At 39.7% G+C, this 17,293-nt stretch overlaps 1 protein-coding gene across 5 annotated transcripts in view; it reads left to right on the top strand.

Moving 5' to 3' along the window:
- CENPE (centromere protein E) overlaps positions 1 to 17,293 on the top strand; it is a 151,581-nt gene that overhangs the window by 32,112 nt on the left and 102,176 nt on the right. For all 5 annotated transcript variants that reach the window (XM_077476655.1, XM_077476653.1, XM_077476656.1 and 2 more), the window contains exons 9-15: positions 2,377 to 2,428; positions 2,512 to 2,599; positions 2,706 to 2,835; positions 10,372 to 10,497; positions 10,619 to 10,762; positions 13,693 to 13,852; positions 13,987 to 14,143. In XM_077476655.1, coding sequence (XP_077332781.1) covers positions 2,377 to 2,428; positions 2,512 to 2,599; positions 2,706 to 2,835; positions 10,372 to 10,497; positions 10,619 to 10,762; positions 13,693 to 13,852; positions 13,987 to 14,143 — 857 coding nt within the window. The remainder of the gene's footprint in view (positions 1 to 2,376; positions 2,429 to 2,511; positions 2,600 to 2,705; positions 2,836 to 10,371; positions 10,498 to 10,618; positions 10,763 to 13,692; positions 13,853 to 13,986; positions 14,144 to 17,293) is intronic.

The following is a 17,293-nucleotide window of genomic DNA, read 5'->3' as shown; positions in this document are numbered from 1 at the left end:
ATTCTGTGTTTTTATTATTTTTTTTGTTTTGTTTTTGTTTTGTTTTTAGACCAGAGATACAAAAAACAATGCACATGCAGTGGATCTTAGACAATGTTGTAGTGTTAGAAGCACTTTAAGACCCCATTCACACCTGAGCGTTTTGTAGCTTGAAGCCTGAAGCTACAAAACGCAAGAGGGGAAAAATTCTATTCTCAATGGAGATGGTTCACATCTCCACTACATTTCGCCTGAAGCCGAACGCCTGAAGCTCAAACAAGTTCCGGACCCTTTTTTGTCGCTCGAATTGAGCAGATTTGGGCGTTTTTCTTTTAACATTGGTGACCTTTTGCCCTGCACAAAATCGCGGTAAACGCCGCAAAAAAATGCTTGAAAACACTACGCTCAGGTGTGAATGCAGCCTAAGGGCTGTTCACACTGAACTGACAGTTACCATAGAGTAAACCTCAGCGCTTTACCTCTCTGGCAGCTGTCTGTTACAACTGCAGTTTTAATACTAAACTTTATGTGAAGTGTACAAAAGTATACTTTATTCATGTTACATTCATGTTACTGTAGAGCAGCGAGATGCACTGCTGTACAGTGACATGCGATTCTGTACAACTTGCTGTGATAAAATTTATCGCAGCTCACTTCTACAAGAAAGTTCTCTGAGCATATACTCAAATGGACAACCTACACTGAGAGTCTCTATGGGAGTTCTAGGCCTAATGGTAGTATCTTTCAAGGCACTACTGTTCACCTAATTCCATTCAAGAACTCTCCATGTCGACATGGAAAAAGCAGTCTCTTCTCAATTTTGCTCATGCCTGTCCAGCCAAGCAAGGAATTCCCTGCTGTGGTGGATCACCACCCATCCCTATCACTGGAAGGTTTTTGCAACCGATGCAAGTCTCTTAGGCTGGAAGGGAGTATTCAATCCCTGACAGTCCAAAGGACATGGTCACTGGGGGAAAACAAGCTCTCCATCAATTTCTCGGTGCTCAGAGCAGTCGGGTTGACCCTGAAGCAATGGACTTCCCTTCTAAAGGGGCAACCAGTAAAACATTGCCACGGCGGTGGCCTACATCAACCGCCAATGGGACACCAGGAGTCCGGCTGCCTTGAAGGAAGAAAATCAGATCTCATGGACAGAAGCTCACTGTCTTGTGATCTCTGCGGCCCACATATCAGGGGTGGACAATTTGATAAATTGCCTCATCTGCCAATGCTTGGATCAACGGGAATTGGCCCTTCATCCTGATAGGCTAAAAATGGGTGACTCCTTTCCTCCAGTTTCAGTCCTAAAGGATAGAGGGGTTTGAGTCTTATTCTTCCCTTGCTTAAATCAAGGAAAGCCTCTTCCAGGAAAATCTATTGCCATACCTGCAAATCATTTTTTGCCTGGTGTGAACGCAGGCACTTAAGTCCTAGAGATTACTCCTGTGCCTTGCAGTCTGGCATTCCTACAAACGGTCTTGGCCTTAAAGTGATTGTTTTGGTATGTTGTGTGTTGTTGTTTTTTTTTTTTTTTTTTTTTTTTTTTGGTAATTAGGGGGTGCTGGGGAGGCTGCTACACACAAGTGTGTGGTGGTGGTGTTGTTGTTTTTTTTTTTTTTTTTTTTTTTTTATGTATAGAATGCATTAAGATATAAAAATAAAAAACTTTCTGCCTTTTATAACTCCTTTTTAAGCACTCTCAAAGGTCAAGTCTCAGCCTAATATTTCTGTTCTGCAAACCACCCTTTGAACCTATCAGGGATATTCCTTTAGGATCTCTCTTGTAAAGGGTATCCTTTTTTGTCTCTATCATGTGTCAGAAATGTTTCTGAACTGAAGGTGCTCTCCTGCAGAGAACCTTTCCCCATACTTCACAAAGACAAAGTTGTCTTGGAGAAAATCTTTCTCTGTTGCCTGAACATGGTCAGAGCCATTAACCTATACCTCAAGGCTAATGCTTCCTTCATACGAATGAGTTCCCTGTATGTCTTGCCTTGGGACCTATCAAGGGATGCCCTGCTTCAAATTCCACTATCTATTGAAGGCTAAGGAATCTGATTGCAAGAGCTTACGTTTTCAAAGACAAACCTCCTCCTGTGCTTTTATGACGTTTTCCGCACCATTTTGGCACCAAGCCTGTATCTCAGCTGTTTAAGGCTGCCATTAGGTCTTCTGTTCATACTTTTCAAAGATTTACCAGATAGCTTTCAAAAATTCTGCTGATGCGGTTTTCTTTTTTTGAGTGGAAGGTTCACATAGTGTTGCTTGATAATTTTCGCCAGTGTCCAATCGCCTGATGGTACATGCCTGTAACCAGGTATATATAGATCAATGGATATATTGTGTGTGTGTATATGTAATATATGTATATGTTTTGTTTTTTGTTTTCCCCCTCAGAATCTTGTTGATTTGGCTGGCAGTGAAAGAGCAAGTCAAACTGGGGCAGAAGGTAATGTTTTTGGATTGAAAGAATGTATAAGAGGTGTACGCTTGGACAATTTGTGCTATGCCTGTATTTTATGTATTCTGCAGGTGTACGGTTAAAAGAAGGGTGCAATATTAACCGCAGTTTGTTTATACTTGGGCAAGTCATTAAGAAACTTAGTGATGATCAGCCTGGGTAAGTTCTGTACGTGGATAGTATGTTATTCTTGCATGCAAGTTGAGTATTTCTTATGTTTTTAATAACACATTGGTGCATATTTGTCTCTCCTTTCTGTATTCAGAGCATTTATCAACTACAGAGACAGCAAGCTAACAAGGATTCTTCAGAATTCTCTGGGTGGAAATACAAAGACAGTAATAATCTGTACTATTACATCTGTTTCCTTTGAGGAAACATTGAGCACACTCCAGGTAATTAACATTCAGGGGCTGATTAAATTCTTCTTCTAATTAAAGATTTATAAAACAAATGATCGAAAGCAATATGTTTTACATCACCTCAGTTAGGCAAGTCATATCAACATAGCTCCATAAACCCTATTTTACTCAAAACTGCTTCATTTAGGGCAAGTGTTAGAATTTCTCAGATTGTAACTGTCTGTGGCTCACTGGGGCAATTTTTCCCTGTAATTAAAGGGTTTAAGCTAGATTAAGCTAACAAAAGTAAAACAAAAATGTGATAAAACAAAAATAACAAGCGAAACACACAAAACCAATCGGCGCAGTTGTCTTAACAAAAACAAAATGTAGTTAAAGTGATTGTATTCTATGCACAAAGCTTACACAGTAAAGTGGTTTCACTTCACCCCTTAAAAGTAATGTATAGAAAAAAAGTGGCACAACCTCTATTCACTAACTCCACATGAAATCACTTAAATGTCCCAATACATATACAATAAGTCCAAAAAAGATGAAAGGTTTATGTTAAAGTGTATGTATGTGTGTATGTATGTGTGTGTATGTATGTATGTATGTATGTATGTATGTATGTATATATATATATATATATATATGTGTATGTGTGTGTGTGTGTATATATATATATATATATATATATATATATATATATATATATATATGTGTATGTGTGTGTATATATATATATATATATATATATGTGTATGTGTGTGTGTGTATATATATATATATATATATATATATATATATATATATATATATATATAAATTATGTGTGCCTGCCTTTATGTATACACACACTATTGCATTTGGGAGATGCCTCTTTGGACTTTTTATATGGTAGAATAAGGAGAGTATATATAAATCAGATAATGAATTAAAAGGCATATTTACTGCCAACTTTATTATACACAATAAAAAAAAAAAGTAAACCGTGCATATAGCATACAAATATCCAACAATCATAAATTGCAATAATACATCAATGAGTAGACCTAAAGTATCAAAAATTAAACCAAGCTTGCAATTCCAAAGTGCCATCCACAACAGTAAGGTCAGCAAATTGTATATTCAACCATAAACCCAACATGTTTCGGAAGTTATTGCATTATTGTGCATTTTCCTTCTTCAGGGGTGGTTTATTATGAAGAAAGGTTGGGATATTGTTTTCTTATCTGTAAAAATGAGAAATGGTATAATAGTGGCATCATTATGATATATAGAAATATCAGAAAAAAAATGCACAATCCATTATAAAACAGTTTTTTACCTCAAAGGTACTCGCATATCAGACTCATTGGAAATGATAAAAACAATAATGCAGATAATACAGTAAATGTTGGTCGCACGGCTCCTCATAACCGTACACTAAAGGTGGTACCACATGGATCCCCAGCTCAGGCGTCAAATCGCATCTACAAAAGACGCCAGATAAGTGCCGCAGAAGAAGATTCATATTGTGAATACAATTATATAACGGGAAAAGAGAAATTATTTTTGATAAATAAATTAATCCCTAAATGCACAACTATGCCGGCTGATGTCCCGACGTCCACATCTCTGTGAATTTAAAGGTAATACTTTGGATATATTATTACTACCATCCTCATTACCTTCTTTCTCTTCATACAAAATATATTGGGGAATGTTTAAACATGTGGCAGACCCCCTTGTATTGAAGCTGCAACCCTATACACTAAATGGTTATATAGTTGTGCATTTAGGGATTCATTTTATTTATCAAAAATAATTTCTCTTTTCCCTTTATATGGTATAAATCTTCTTCTGCGACACTTATCTGGCACCTTTTGTAGATGCGATTTGACGCCTGAGCTGGGGATCCGTGTGGTACCACCTTTAGTGTACGGTTATGAGGAGTGCCATATAAAAAGTCCAAAGGGGCCTCTCCCAAATGCAATTGTTGAGATATATATATATATATATATATATATATATATATATATATATATATATATATATATATATATATATATATATATATATATATATATATTATAATATAATCTATATAATTAATTTTTTTTTTTTCACAAAAGTGAGTACACCCCTCACATTTTGGTAAATATTTTATTATCTTTTCATGTGACAGCACTGAAGAAATTACACTTTGCTACAATGTAAAGTAGTGAGTGTACAGCTTGTATTGTTTTCTAAATAGTGCAGGGCTGTGTCTCATTAAATAATGTGCATACAAAATGTATATCAAAAACTTCATGATCAAAAAATATTTTAAATTGCAAATGTCAAAAAATTTGAAAAAAAACAGTTGCTCTTCCACTCCTCCATGATGATATCATAGAGTTGGTAGATGTTCGAAACCTTGCGGTCCTCCACCTTCTGTTCTGAGGATGCCCCACAGATGTTCAATAGGGTTTAGGGCTGGAGATATGCTTGGCCAGTCCATCATTTTTACCCTAAGCTACTTTAGCAAGGCAGTGGTCGTCTTAGAGGTGAGTTTTGGGTTGTTATGTTATCACACACACTTGACACCATATGAACCAAAAAGTTTCTCTAGGTCTCATCAGGCCACAGGACATGGTTTGTAATCCATGTCCTTAGTCTGCTTGTCTTCAGCAAACTGTGGGTTTTCTTGTGCATCATCTTTAGAAGAGGCTTCCTTTTGAGACAACAGCCATGCAGACCAATTTGATGCAGTGTATGGTCTGAGCACTGACAGGCTGACCTATTCCTTCAACCTCTGCATCAATGCTGGCAGCACTCATGTCTATTTCCCAAAGACAGCCTCTGGATATGATGCTGCGCATGTGCAGTCAACTCTTTGGTCGACCATGGCGAGGCCTGTTCTGAGTGGAACCTGACCTGTTAAATCACTGTGTGGTCTTGGCCACCATGCTGCAGCTCAGCTTCAGGGTCTTGGCAATCTTCTTGTTTAACTTCCAGTGACCAGTATGAGAGAGTGAGAATGATCCCCATTCACTCCTGAGACCTTGTAACACTAACGAGTCACATGACACCGGTGAGGGAAAATGGCTAATTGGGCCCAATTTGGACACTGCAATTGCGTCTTGGTCCCTGGGCTTTTGTTAGCCCAGGGATGCGGTAATATTGTGAGACCAAAAATTTGAACTACCTCTATCGTTATCTGGGGATGTAATCAGGGTGGGGTACACAGACGTGCAGAAAGGCTCTGACGAGTTTTTCAATTTTTATTTATTTATTTATTTAAAAAAAAATCTACAATGTGGCCCTTGGGCTAAAAAGTTTGGAGACCCCTGCTCTGGGTGTCTGCTTTCAGAAACTATATAATGTTTTGAGGGTTTTATGTAATCTTCAGGCCTAAAATGTTTTTTTAAACGTGTGCAAAAAAACTGCTATGGCAGCAAAAGGGTTAAAGGATAAGTTCACCTTTTCGGTTACATGTTCTACTCGTTTTTAGCAGTGAGGGATAGACTGCAGACTAAGTTCTTAGGGATCCTAAGAAGGTTAATAGGCAAAATCTGTGAGGCATAACTGTGTGTAAACCCAGGTCGTGCATTTGTAAAGATGCACATCAGGGCTACATAAGAGAATGGGTTTTGTAGTTGAAAATAAAGCTTTGTTAAAAAAAAAATCCTAGATTCGAATCCGATTTGTCAAGTCCTTTGTTATGGACAACGTAAGCGGCTTGCTATGTGGGCACTCTGTAAGAGGGAGGGGCCAGGAGTGCTGGCAGGGGACCTGAGAAGAGGAGGATCGAGGCTGACCTTTTTTTTTTTTCCCCCCCCCCCATGCTAAAATGCTCTGTTTGTGAAAGAAGATTTTACGTCTAGACTTTTCATAATGCAGTTGATTCAGCGCCCTCAAGCACAGTTTTTAAGGCTGTTTGCTCTGTCTACTGTGGGGTCATCAAGAAACGCCTTCTCTGCTGCGTGTAGGCTGTTCTCCGCCCTGTCAATGGCTAACGCTGATGTTCATCTAGAGTGAGAGTCATACGGGCGTGCTTTTTGAACATTTCCCACACTGTCTGAACTGAGGCAGATCCCTCATTTGTCATAAAATATTGTTCCCACTCTGCTGGGAGGTTCTCATTCTCTGGGAGCAGTGTCAGCCAGAAGGGATTTAACCGATATGTAGCTGGCGGGTGACCACATGAGCGTGTGACCCAGTAGTAGCAGTGATCTAGGAGAAAATCCCTGCGTCTGTCTGGGGAGAAGTGTTTTGGATAGGATAAGATCTATACAGGACATAGCATGATGAGACATGGAGAAGCAAGAAAAGGGTCTGGCGAAAGGCTTCCTGGCTCTCCACGTATCAAAACGCTCAGTCTAGCAAATCTTGAGTGAGGGTAAAGCTGGTAAAGGTGCCAAACTACTCATTCTATCCCTAACTGGGTCTAAAACATTATTAAAATCTCCCAGCCATATAGCTGGGACATTAGGCTACAGAGCCATGAAGTCAAACCCAGCAGTGAGCACCATGTAGTTGAATGGTGGCGAGACATAGAATGCCAATAGGAGTATCAACTCCCCATGTAACTTTACCTTTAAGAACACAGATATTTACCCAGTGGGTGGATTTCCGAACCCTGGAGCTCGAAATGTGTGGCTTTAGCGATTAAAATTGACACCCCTCTGGAATGCATGGTGTGGACAGAATGGAAAGCCCACCCTATCCATGGCCATTTAAGTGCTCTGTGTGAGGCCCTTGGCATGGGTTTCCACTAAAACCACAACATCCGCCCTTTGTTTTTTAAGCCCCGTGAATACGGCTGACCTCTTAATCGGGTCTCTGACTCCATGGATCTTCTATGTGAGTAGCTTTAAGTTGGCCATTGGGGGAGGTAGCATTAGTGGTGAGCTCCAGGATTCAGACAACCCCAAATCGTTAACACAATGGTATACATTCTCAAGGGAGAAGCAGTTTCTAAGGGTACAATACAACTGTCATATGGTAATGGGAACATTTGGTTAGTACATATCAAGATAACCTGTCTCAACATTCTAGTACCCCCCTCCCCGCCATACACATTACCAAACTGGTGCGGGCATGTATCCCTAACTGCCAACATGGCTTAAACAATGTCCAACCTGTGGAAAATAGGTTTAGCAACAGGAGGATTATAAAGGTATTCACTGAGGCTAATTTATGTATTGTTAATTGTATGTGACACAGTCAGCACAACAGTGGAGAGTTCGTTCCATTTCAGGTTGTGAGCTTTGGTGTGTGGGGCGAAACTACGCTGAGTTACATTACAGAACTCGGCTCACTTCCAATAGTGACTTCTCCCAGGGAGAGTCTTCCAGGGAGAGTCTCCCTCCGCCGGGAATGCATGAAGACCATTTTTCTTTTAGTATATATGCAGGTCTATCTGTCCCTGGGTTGGATTTGTCAGACAAGGATTACGATCCATGGGGACATGAGCTGGGAGAAAGGGGCCAGGTGGAAGTATGTTGGGTATGCGGTTGCAGTGGCTCTCCAGTGACAAACCTGTTGTGACCGCGTGAAGGGGAGCAGCATGGATCAGTCTATTTTAAGAGCAGATTTTTGTAGAACAAAAGTTTTTGTTCATGGGTGTGTTCCATTGAGTCAAGCTCTGGGGATGAGAGCTATATAAAGTATGCTGGGCTTGTGTTCTTAGCAACAATCATGCTGTGGCTGTGTGAAGGGGAAAATCCAAAGTTAATCTGTTTATTGACCAGTGAGAAATGTAGCCCTTCTAAACTGTAGTAGTCTCAGGCACAGTTCTATTTATGCATATCTTTATATTGCTAAATTAATGGTCATCACTGCAGCTCTGCCTTCATATTGCAACTAAGCACTTTGTCTAGTTAGCTAGTCACTCTTATTGCTAGGTATAAAAACCGTGTGTGTAAAAACTGTTGTAGTTTTCGTAGAGTTTGTCCTCTTTACAGCGATTTGGAGATCCCCATAAAAAGATTGCATGTCCCTTCCTGTCCCATAGGGAGGACATAAGGAAAAATCTACAACAAGAAAGCAATTGGAAAAAAAAAAATCAGAAGGACCATTTTTTATTTATTTTTATTTTTTTTCTTATTCCTTTTGGATAGTTTCCCTTACTGTCTGCTAAAACTTTGTTAGGACGGAGTGACTATCTGAGCCCTGTATAGCAGTATAAAACTGACAAGGGTGCTTAACCACTACAATACAGGGCACTTTCACCCCCTTCCTTCCCAGCCCAATTTTCAGCTTTCAGCGCTCTAGCGCTTTCAATGACAATTGCGCGGTCATGCTACACTGTACCCAAATGAAATTGTTATCATTTTGTTCGCACAAATAGAGCTTTATTTTGGTGTTATTTATTCACGACTCCGTTTTTTTTTTTTTTTTTGCGATATAAGCGCAAAAAAAGCGGAAATTTGGAAAAAAAACTATTTTCTTTTTTCTATTTGAAAAGAAATCCAATAAAATCTAATTTTTTGTCATAAATTTAAGCCAAAATGTATTCTGCTACATGTTTTTGGTAAAAAAAATTCCGTTAAGTGTATAATAATTGGTTTGTGTGATCACGGACATATGTACGCAAATGATCATGTACATGTGTGCAGGTGATCACGTACATATGTGTGCAGATAATCATTGGGACATGTGATTTTAGTGGGACATATGTGGGGGACATGTTTTTATTATTAGGGACATGTGTTTTTATTATTTGGGGACATATGTGGGGACTGTGTTTGTACTGTGTGGTGTGTTGTGTGTTTACACTACACTGATGATCGGTGAGTAAAAAGCTGTAAAAAGCAGCCCATACTCACTGATCATCAGCCGGCTGCAGCGTTCTGCTCTCCTCTCCTCAGCGGTGACTTCCGTGTGAGGAGAGGAGAGCCGATTGCCTAGCAACCGGCTGTTTGTTTACATCACATGACGGCCGTGATTGGACACGGCCGTCATGTGATCAGGAGGGCCAATCACAGAGCCCTCCTGCCGATCTGAGATGTGCCGTGTCCGGGTGACACAAGCACATCGGGATCGCGCCGCTGCGCGGGCACGATCCCGCTACTCCTGAATGACGTTCCTGAACGTCCTATCAGGAGTAGACGGCTCCCACCCGGCCGTATATATGCATTGGCCGGGTGGGAAGTGGTTAAGCTTCCCCACTCAAACTAAAATGTGGTTTTGTCTGAAAATGCACTTTAAGTCCTACAGTCCAACGCTTATCACTGTAATGGGAAGTGATTGATTATCCGCAATAAAACCTGACAGAGGTTACAACCAGCCCTAGTAAAACAAAATGTGTTTTGTCTCGTAGTTTGTAGGTAGGTCAAACTGCTGCTCTCACAAAGTGCAGTGGTCCTGGTCTCCAGGGATCAGATGCTGCCTTTAAACAGCACCCCAACATTATGTGACCTTCCTGCAGTTAACTAATAGTAAAGCTTCCCTCCTTTGGATGGCAGAGTTTTGCCATTCCTGCATAAAACCTAGTCAGTCCTCCTCAATCGGCCTTCAGTGATGTATGTGTGTGTATATGTATGTGTGTGTATATGTATGTATGTGTGTATATATATATATATATATATATATATCATTTTTTTTTTTTTTATCTCTCAGTTTGCAAGTGCTGCGAAAAATGTTAAAAATAAGCCTCATGTCAATGAGGTCCTGGATGATCAAGCATTGCTGAAGAGATACAGGAAGGAAATAACGGATTTAAAAAAGCAACTGGATAACTTAGAGGTAAGTAAATTGTTTAAGAGTGGTCAGTCCTCGCAAAACCAGGTTTGTTTGGTTTGAAAGAGTGCATGAAATACACTCAATGTTTATTGTTTTTAATGGCAAAAAACTTACATTTCTGTAGGCATCTTCTGTGTCAAAAGCACATGCAATGGCCAACGAAGAACTACTGGCAGTAATACAACAACTTCAAAAAGAAAAGGAAGAGAGGATATCCAATTTGAAAAATGTTGTTGTTGATTCTGCTAGGTCCCAGGAAGATCAACAGGTAAGAAGCCATTAAAATGTATATTACAGTTACTTGACAGAATTAAAGCAAAATGTGTAGCTGCATACAGTATGACCACCAAAACTAACCTTGCACATGAAAACTAAGCACCTGCTCTGTGTAATAGAACCCAACAAACTGCTGGATAATATACATTTGATATACGGGTATGTATGTTTACAGTTTACCCGATCAAGTATTTGTCTGTTTAGTCATTCCTGTTTATTTTTACAACTCTGCCATCCCGAAAGTGTCCCTAATTCTTGGTTTAGTCATACTATTTCCTAACACCTGCTAATTGGTCAGAGATTAAAAAGTAAATTCCTAGACCAGTGAGCAGGGTTGGAGTTAATAGAGAATTATGTGCAAAGCTATATTTCTCCTGTGGATCATAGGAGTGCAGTTCGTTATGCACTCCTGTGACCCGTATTCAGCAATAGTTAGCAGGCTGGTCAGTCAATCAGCCAGTCCAAGTGCTTTACAGTCGAGATCTACCCAGATGCCTAGGCTGGCAGCTGGCTCAGCCTCTCGGTGAGCTGCTGGGACACTTGGCACTTAGCCAGGCACTCCTGTCCCCCTTCATAGCCCCATGCTCCTGCAAGCACTGGAGGGGCAGAACAGAGCCTGTGTGGAGGACTGAGCGATCAGTGGTTGTGGTTGATCGCTCAGTTCTTATTTGGGGGCGGGGGGGTGGCTTTAGATGCAGCTTGGGATTGAAGCTGCACCCACCTACGTAAGTATAATGTGTGTGTTTTTTTTAAAAACATACTTCTCAAGTTACGGGAGATCACACCAGCCTTACCCACTCAGGAGCTAATCCTCTCTTTTCTCCATCAGGATTGCTCCAGGTACTGCACAGAGGTGATTACAAACAGCCCCCTTATGGGTTAAAAGAGAAGTATGGGGTTTCTTCATCTTCCTTTTTTTTTTCTTTTTTTTTTTTTTGTCGAAACCCCATGGCATTCCTGGCTTGGGAAATTGATAGGTGGACTACCTCAACCGCCAAGTCTGGACCAGGGACATTAGTCCCCGCACCCAGATTTTTTATCATCAACTTTGCCTTTGATAGGGCATCCCAGAAATAGATCTTCTGGTGTCCTGTTCCCAACAGAAAGGTGTTGACATTTGTGACAAGTATGAGGGATCACCTGACGGATGCGATGAATGCTCTGGTGGTGCTGTGGAGTCTTTTTAAACCATTCTCACTCTCCTCCCTTGGTTTTAATAGATTCTGGTTACTTCGGATTGGCTTTATCGATTGTTTTGCAGACATGGTGCAGCTGGTCGTGAACACCCCCTGATGTTTGGGCATCTTTTGGATGCATGTTTTGGCCACATGGTTTTTGCAAGGGGCAGGTTGGGTTTCCTGGTTCCTCTTCTGGGGGATTCTGTTGTGCGTTGCATGTTTTTACTCCTGGTTCGCCACCCCTTGATGAGGCACTGCTTTGGAACGTCCCTGTAGCCAAGAATAATGAAAAGCGGTCAATGAATCTAAGGAAAAACTGTTTTTTTTTTTTTTTTTTTGTTTTTTTGTTTTTTTGTTTTTTTTGATGCACGATAAAATCCTTTTTTATGAGATCATTAAAGGACACCACATCCAACCCCTCTGTCATGTACCTTTTTTTTTTTTTTTTTTGTACTGCTTTGTGTCTAACTGATCTGTATCACAGATGGGTGGGTTTGGCTACCAGTTAGGACTGCAAATAGGCAGTGCTGTGTTATCTTTATTGTCCTACTCCCTGAAGTTGGTACTATAACCCTACAGTCAACAATGAAGAGCTGCGTCCTTCTATGAGCTCAGAGAAAGGACTTTACAATGAGTAACAAAGAATCCTGGTATTTTGATGTACATATGCAAAATCCTTATTGGCGTGTGCACAAAGTATTTAAAGTGGTTCTAAAGGCTCAAGGATTTTTGCCTTAATGCATTAGGGTAAAAAAACCTTCTGGGTGCAGCTCCCCTCCTAGCCCAAGCCCACCCCCCTCTTAATATTTAACCTGAGCCTCATCTTGATCCAGCGATGTACATCAGAGCTGTGGCTCTCCGGGGTCTCTGTCTCTGTTGACTGACACATCAGCAGGGGCCATTGGCTCAATCAGAGCCAGTGAGGAGAGAGCTGGGGGCAAGGCCAAGCCAGACAATTTCCATCCACAGGAGTGTGGCTCGGGAGCACATCTGATCGAGTGCCACCATAGCAAGTGGCCTGGACCACCAGCGGGTGACCCAAAAAGAAGAGGATCTGGGTTGCTCTGTGAAAAAACATTGCACAGAGCAGGTAAATATAACATGTTATGTACCTATTACTTTTTCTTTTTTTTAACGCTTTAGAAACTCTTTTTAAGCAGTTGGTTTAACTGTTTGACGTTTTTACTTAGGAATCTGATGCTGTTTGGATCTAAAAGTGTTGATGTTGAGCACCGCCTCCTGTCTATGCCACAATGTAATGTGTGGTACCTCTCGGTAATTTGATTCAATTGAACAGCATTGTTCAATTTGATATGACCATATCTTAAAGTTAATTTTTGCATACTGTAGGTGCTCAGGTTTTGGCTGTACTTCAAGTACTAGTCTGCATCTAGAGATGCCTAGCTTTTCATATGCACGGTTAATTTTGGGGTTACTTTAAAGCAAAACTAAATACTTGTTCATTAAAAATAACCCATACTCCTTCACTATTTAATAGCCCTGTAAGCTGTTTTTCTCCCTCCTTGTAAAGTTCTCTCTGAGCTCTAAAATGTTTTTCCCGCCTCACTTCTGCTGTGTTTTAAGGCGAGTAGTGCATGTTCGTTGCGGTTATGTGCACTGCTCTATGCACACTACACATACCATTGTCCTTGTTACATCTACAGTAACGTTAGTATTGGTTTTGCGTGTGTGTTTTCTTTTCTGATTTTAAATGTTAACTGAATTTTTGTATTTCCTTTTCAAGCATAAGCGAAAAAGGAGAGTTACATGGGGTGCTGAAAAAATACAAAGTACTCTCTACAGTGCTGGTGTTTTACCATTTGATGCTGGATCCAAAATAAGTGCTAGCTTCCCAAAAAGAGCTAAATTGACTGATTTGCAAACCATACCTGAGAATGATGATTGTAAGTATATGTAGTATGTTGACCAGTGTTCCTTTCTTTTTTTTTTTTTTTCTTTTTTTTCTTTTTTTTTTTTTTTTCTTTGACAATCCAACTGTGACTGTCATTTTATTTTTTTTTATTTTTTTTTCCTCCAGCTGTTTGCACAGAATTTTCAGAAGCTGACGAGACAACCCGTGTATTTGAAGACTTCTTCCCAGACTGGGATGTTGGAAATAAAATCACTTTAAGAGAGAAGGCAGCTTTTCGTCATTCAATGATTGATCTTAATTCTGATGCAGAGTTTCAAAGCAGGTATAACTTTTTCAATGCTTGTATGTGGTGGTTCTTCCACGTGTCCACAATTTCCTGGATTCCCTGCATTCTTGCAGGTTTTCTTCTGCTTTTTATTTTTAATTTCTAAGACTGAATATCCCATGGTACCCTGCTGCATGCAAGTAGTGATTCTTGCATTGGCTCTGCCTCTTGAAACTCATCCTCTCAGCACCTCATCTTGATTTAGAGCAGTAGCTTGCTTATCCATTAGAGTATACTGTTTTAATGTGAAAACAAAGGGAGCGGATAAAAGAAAAGGCAGGCCTATTTTATCATGCTTGGCTTAAGTCAAAGCTTACCTTGGGGGATGTTGGGGCAGTGTAAGCAGCAAGGCTACTTTAAAACTTTCCTTTGCTTTAGACCAAAATCAACTCTTGTCAAGTATTAAAAAGAACCACAATACTTATAATAAGCATGTTAAAAGAAAAGGGGGAGAAAAGAGAAGTCTCTTTAAAGAGTAATGGGATTTTTATTGAGACAAGGTCTATTGATAGGGTAGGCACATAAGACGGCAATTTTTAACCACTTCCCGACCAGCGCACAACTATGTACGTCGACAGAATGGCACGGGCAGGCATATTGGCGTACAGGTACGTCCAATATTCGATGCCGCCCTGCCATCTGCAGCGCGGCGCACTCCCGCGCTGGTCGGGACCCCGGTCACGGGACCCGCGGACTCGATCGCCGCGGGCATCCCCCGCGATCGTCTCACGGAGCGGCCGAATGGAGGAAATGCTGTGTAAACAACATTTTTCCATTCTGCCTAGCAACTAGTGACGCTGATCTCTGCTCCATGTGATTGGAGCAGAGATCAGTGTACACTAAATGAAAGCCCAACCCCCCCACAGTTAGTAACACACCCCTAGGAACACTTAACCCCTACACTGCCACCCACTGGTTAACCCTTTCACTGCCAGTGTCATTTACACAGGAATCACTGCATTTATATAGCAATGATTACTGTATAAATGACAATGGTCCCAAAAATGTGTCTAAAATGTCCGATGGGTCCCCCACAATGTCGCAGTCACAATAAAAATCGCAGATTGCCGCCATTACTAGTAAAAAAATAAATAATACAAAATTATTAATAAAAATGCTATAAAACTATCCCTATTTTGTAAACGCTATAACTTTTGCGCAAACCAATCAATAAACGCTTATTGCGATTTTTTTTTTTTTTTTTATTTTTTATTTTTTTTACCAAAAATATGTAGAAGAATACGTATCGGCCTAAACTGAGGGAAAAAAAATGTTTTTTTATATATTTTTGGGGGATATTTATTATAACAAAAAGTAAAAAATAATGCGTTTTTTTTTCAAAATTGTCGCTCTATTTTTGTTTATAGCGCAAAAAATAAAAACCGCAGGGGTGATCAAATACCACCAAAAGAAAGCTCTATTTGTGGGAAAAAAAGGACGTCAATTTTGTTTGGGAGCCACGTCGCACGACCGCGCAATTGTCAGTTAAAGCGACGCAGTGCCGAATCGCAAAAAGTGGTCTGGTCTTTGACCAGCAAATTGGTCCGGTCTGAAAGTGGTTAAAAACAATATATAAATGTATTAATCGTATCAAAATCATATGAAAATACATATTCATAGCGTATTTGATGGACCATGAGACAATACTTTATAATCGTAATCTGATGCGTTGATAAGCAGAACCAACATGTTTCGCATGATTGCTTCGTCAAGGTTTTGCATGTATCACAGATTTCATCTATATTACATACAATAAACCTATCATTAGTATAATAAAATGCATTGGTTGATACATCAAGAAAATGGTTAAACTTCATTGTGGTCACATTGGGTATTGACATGATCAGTTGCTTTTATACATTTAGTTATTGTGCCTACCTGGTCCTTAAAATAATTAATACCATATGCGCCTCTGATTACTCCACCACATCACAGGTGATGCAGATAACCACACCCAGTTCCCACTAGGAGTCAGATCCCAGCTGGGCTGCCAGAGGGGAGATTGGATCGTGCCTGTTTGTCAAAATATAAACAGAAACAGTAATCTAAAAAGTAATAAATTATACTATAGTAGTGTTTATAATTATATTTTTTAGCTTTATATATACATTTTCATTTATTTGATATATTTTGTTTTTATTTTAGTGGGCCAAATTAATGTACTAAAATATAAAAAAAATTGTAAAAAAAAAAAGTAATACAAAATATTGAAAAATATATCGTAGATATACATCTAGCACTCGTACTTAATATACCTCAGAGTCTAAGTTTAACATGATATTGATGTGATTGAAGCTTAAGCTTGAAAAATAGGCAATTTAGTTTTCACTGCTATTGCTGTATTTGATAATGTAAAGCATAATTTCCACAAGGACCAGAATTTATAACATTTTAACAATAAAATTTGTAATCTCAGATTGTAATACAGGAATCATCTCCAAATGGAGATATAATTGATAATATATATTTGGTGATTGTGCAACCATTTACACCATCCCCACTGGTATCAGGTGTGAATACCTTGTATATCGACATGGGCAAAAATAGGGCGCACACTCAGCAATGATATTCATAATACTGTTGATCCATACAAAGTATAGGGGAGTCCATTTGTACATTAACAAAGACAAAAACAGACAATGCTCAATCATCAATATTTATAATAAGCATGTGTATATAAAAAGTCAGGTCAACTTGTCGGATCTAGCTTTCCGCCTCCACAGGATGGGAAAATGAGGCTGTTGATGATCTTAAAATGTAAGTGCGTGTACCGAGGTGCTCACTGTCTATTTTTTATTGGCATATAATTATAGACTTATTAGTACAGGACACAGGCTCCCATAATCAACCCTTCTGTTGTATGCAACTACCTTGGGGTGACTGGGCTTTGGCTAACAAAATTAAGGGATAGCACATATAACTCCAGCAGACCTCCATTTTTGATAGTTTCCTTAGGCGATACACGGGCCTCTATACTAGACAAGTGTTTGTGTGCGTGTTTTTTTTTTTTTTTTTTTTTCTTCTGACTAGGTTTTTTCTAAATCTACCTGAAAGACTAAGATTCCTTGGTGCACTTCACACTATGAAATTGCTTCTAATCCCAGATTCACCTACAGCCACTGTGGCTACTTGGAGCATATTGTCCTT

Source organism: Lithobates pipiens, unplaced genomic scaffold (genome assembly GCF_037356315.1).
Source record: "Lithobates pipiens isolate NorthernLeopardFrog02 unplaced genomic scaffold, aLitPip1_a1.2 Scaffold_13, whole genome shotgun sequence".
Taxonomy (NCBI): Eukaryota; Metazoa; Chordata; class Amphibia; order Anura; family Ranidae; genus Lithobates; species Lithobates pipiens.
This window is presented reverse-complemented; position numbering and strand designations above follow the sequence as displayed.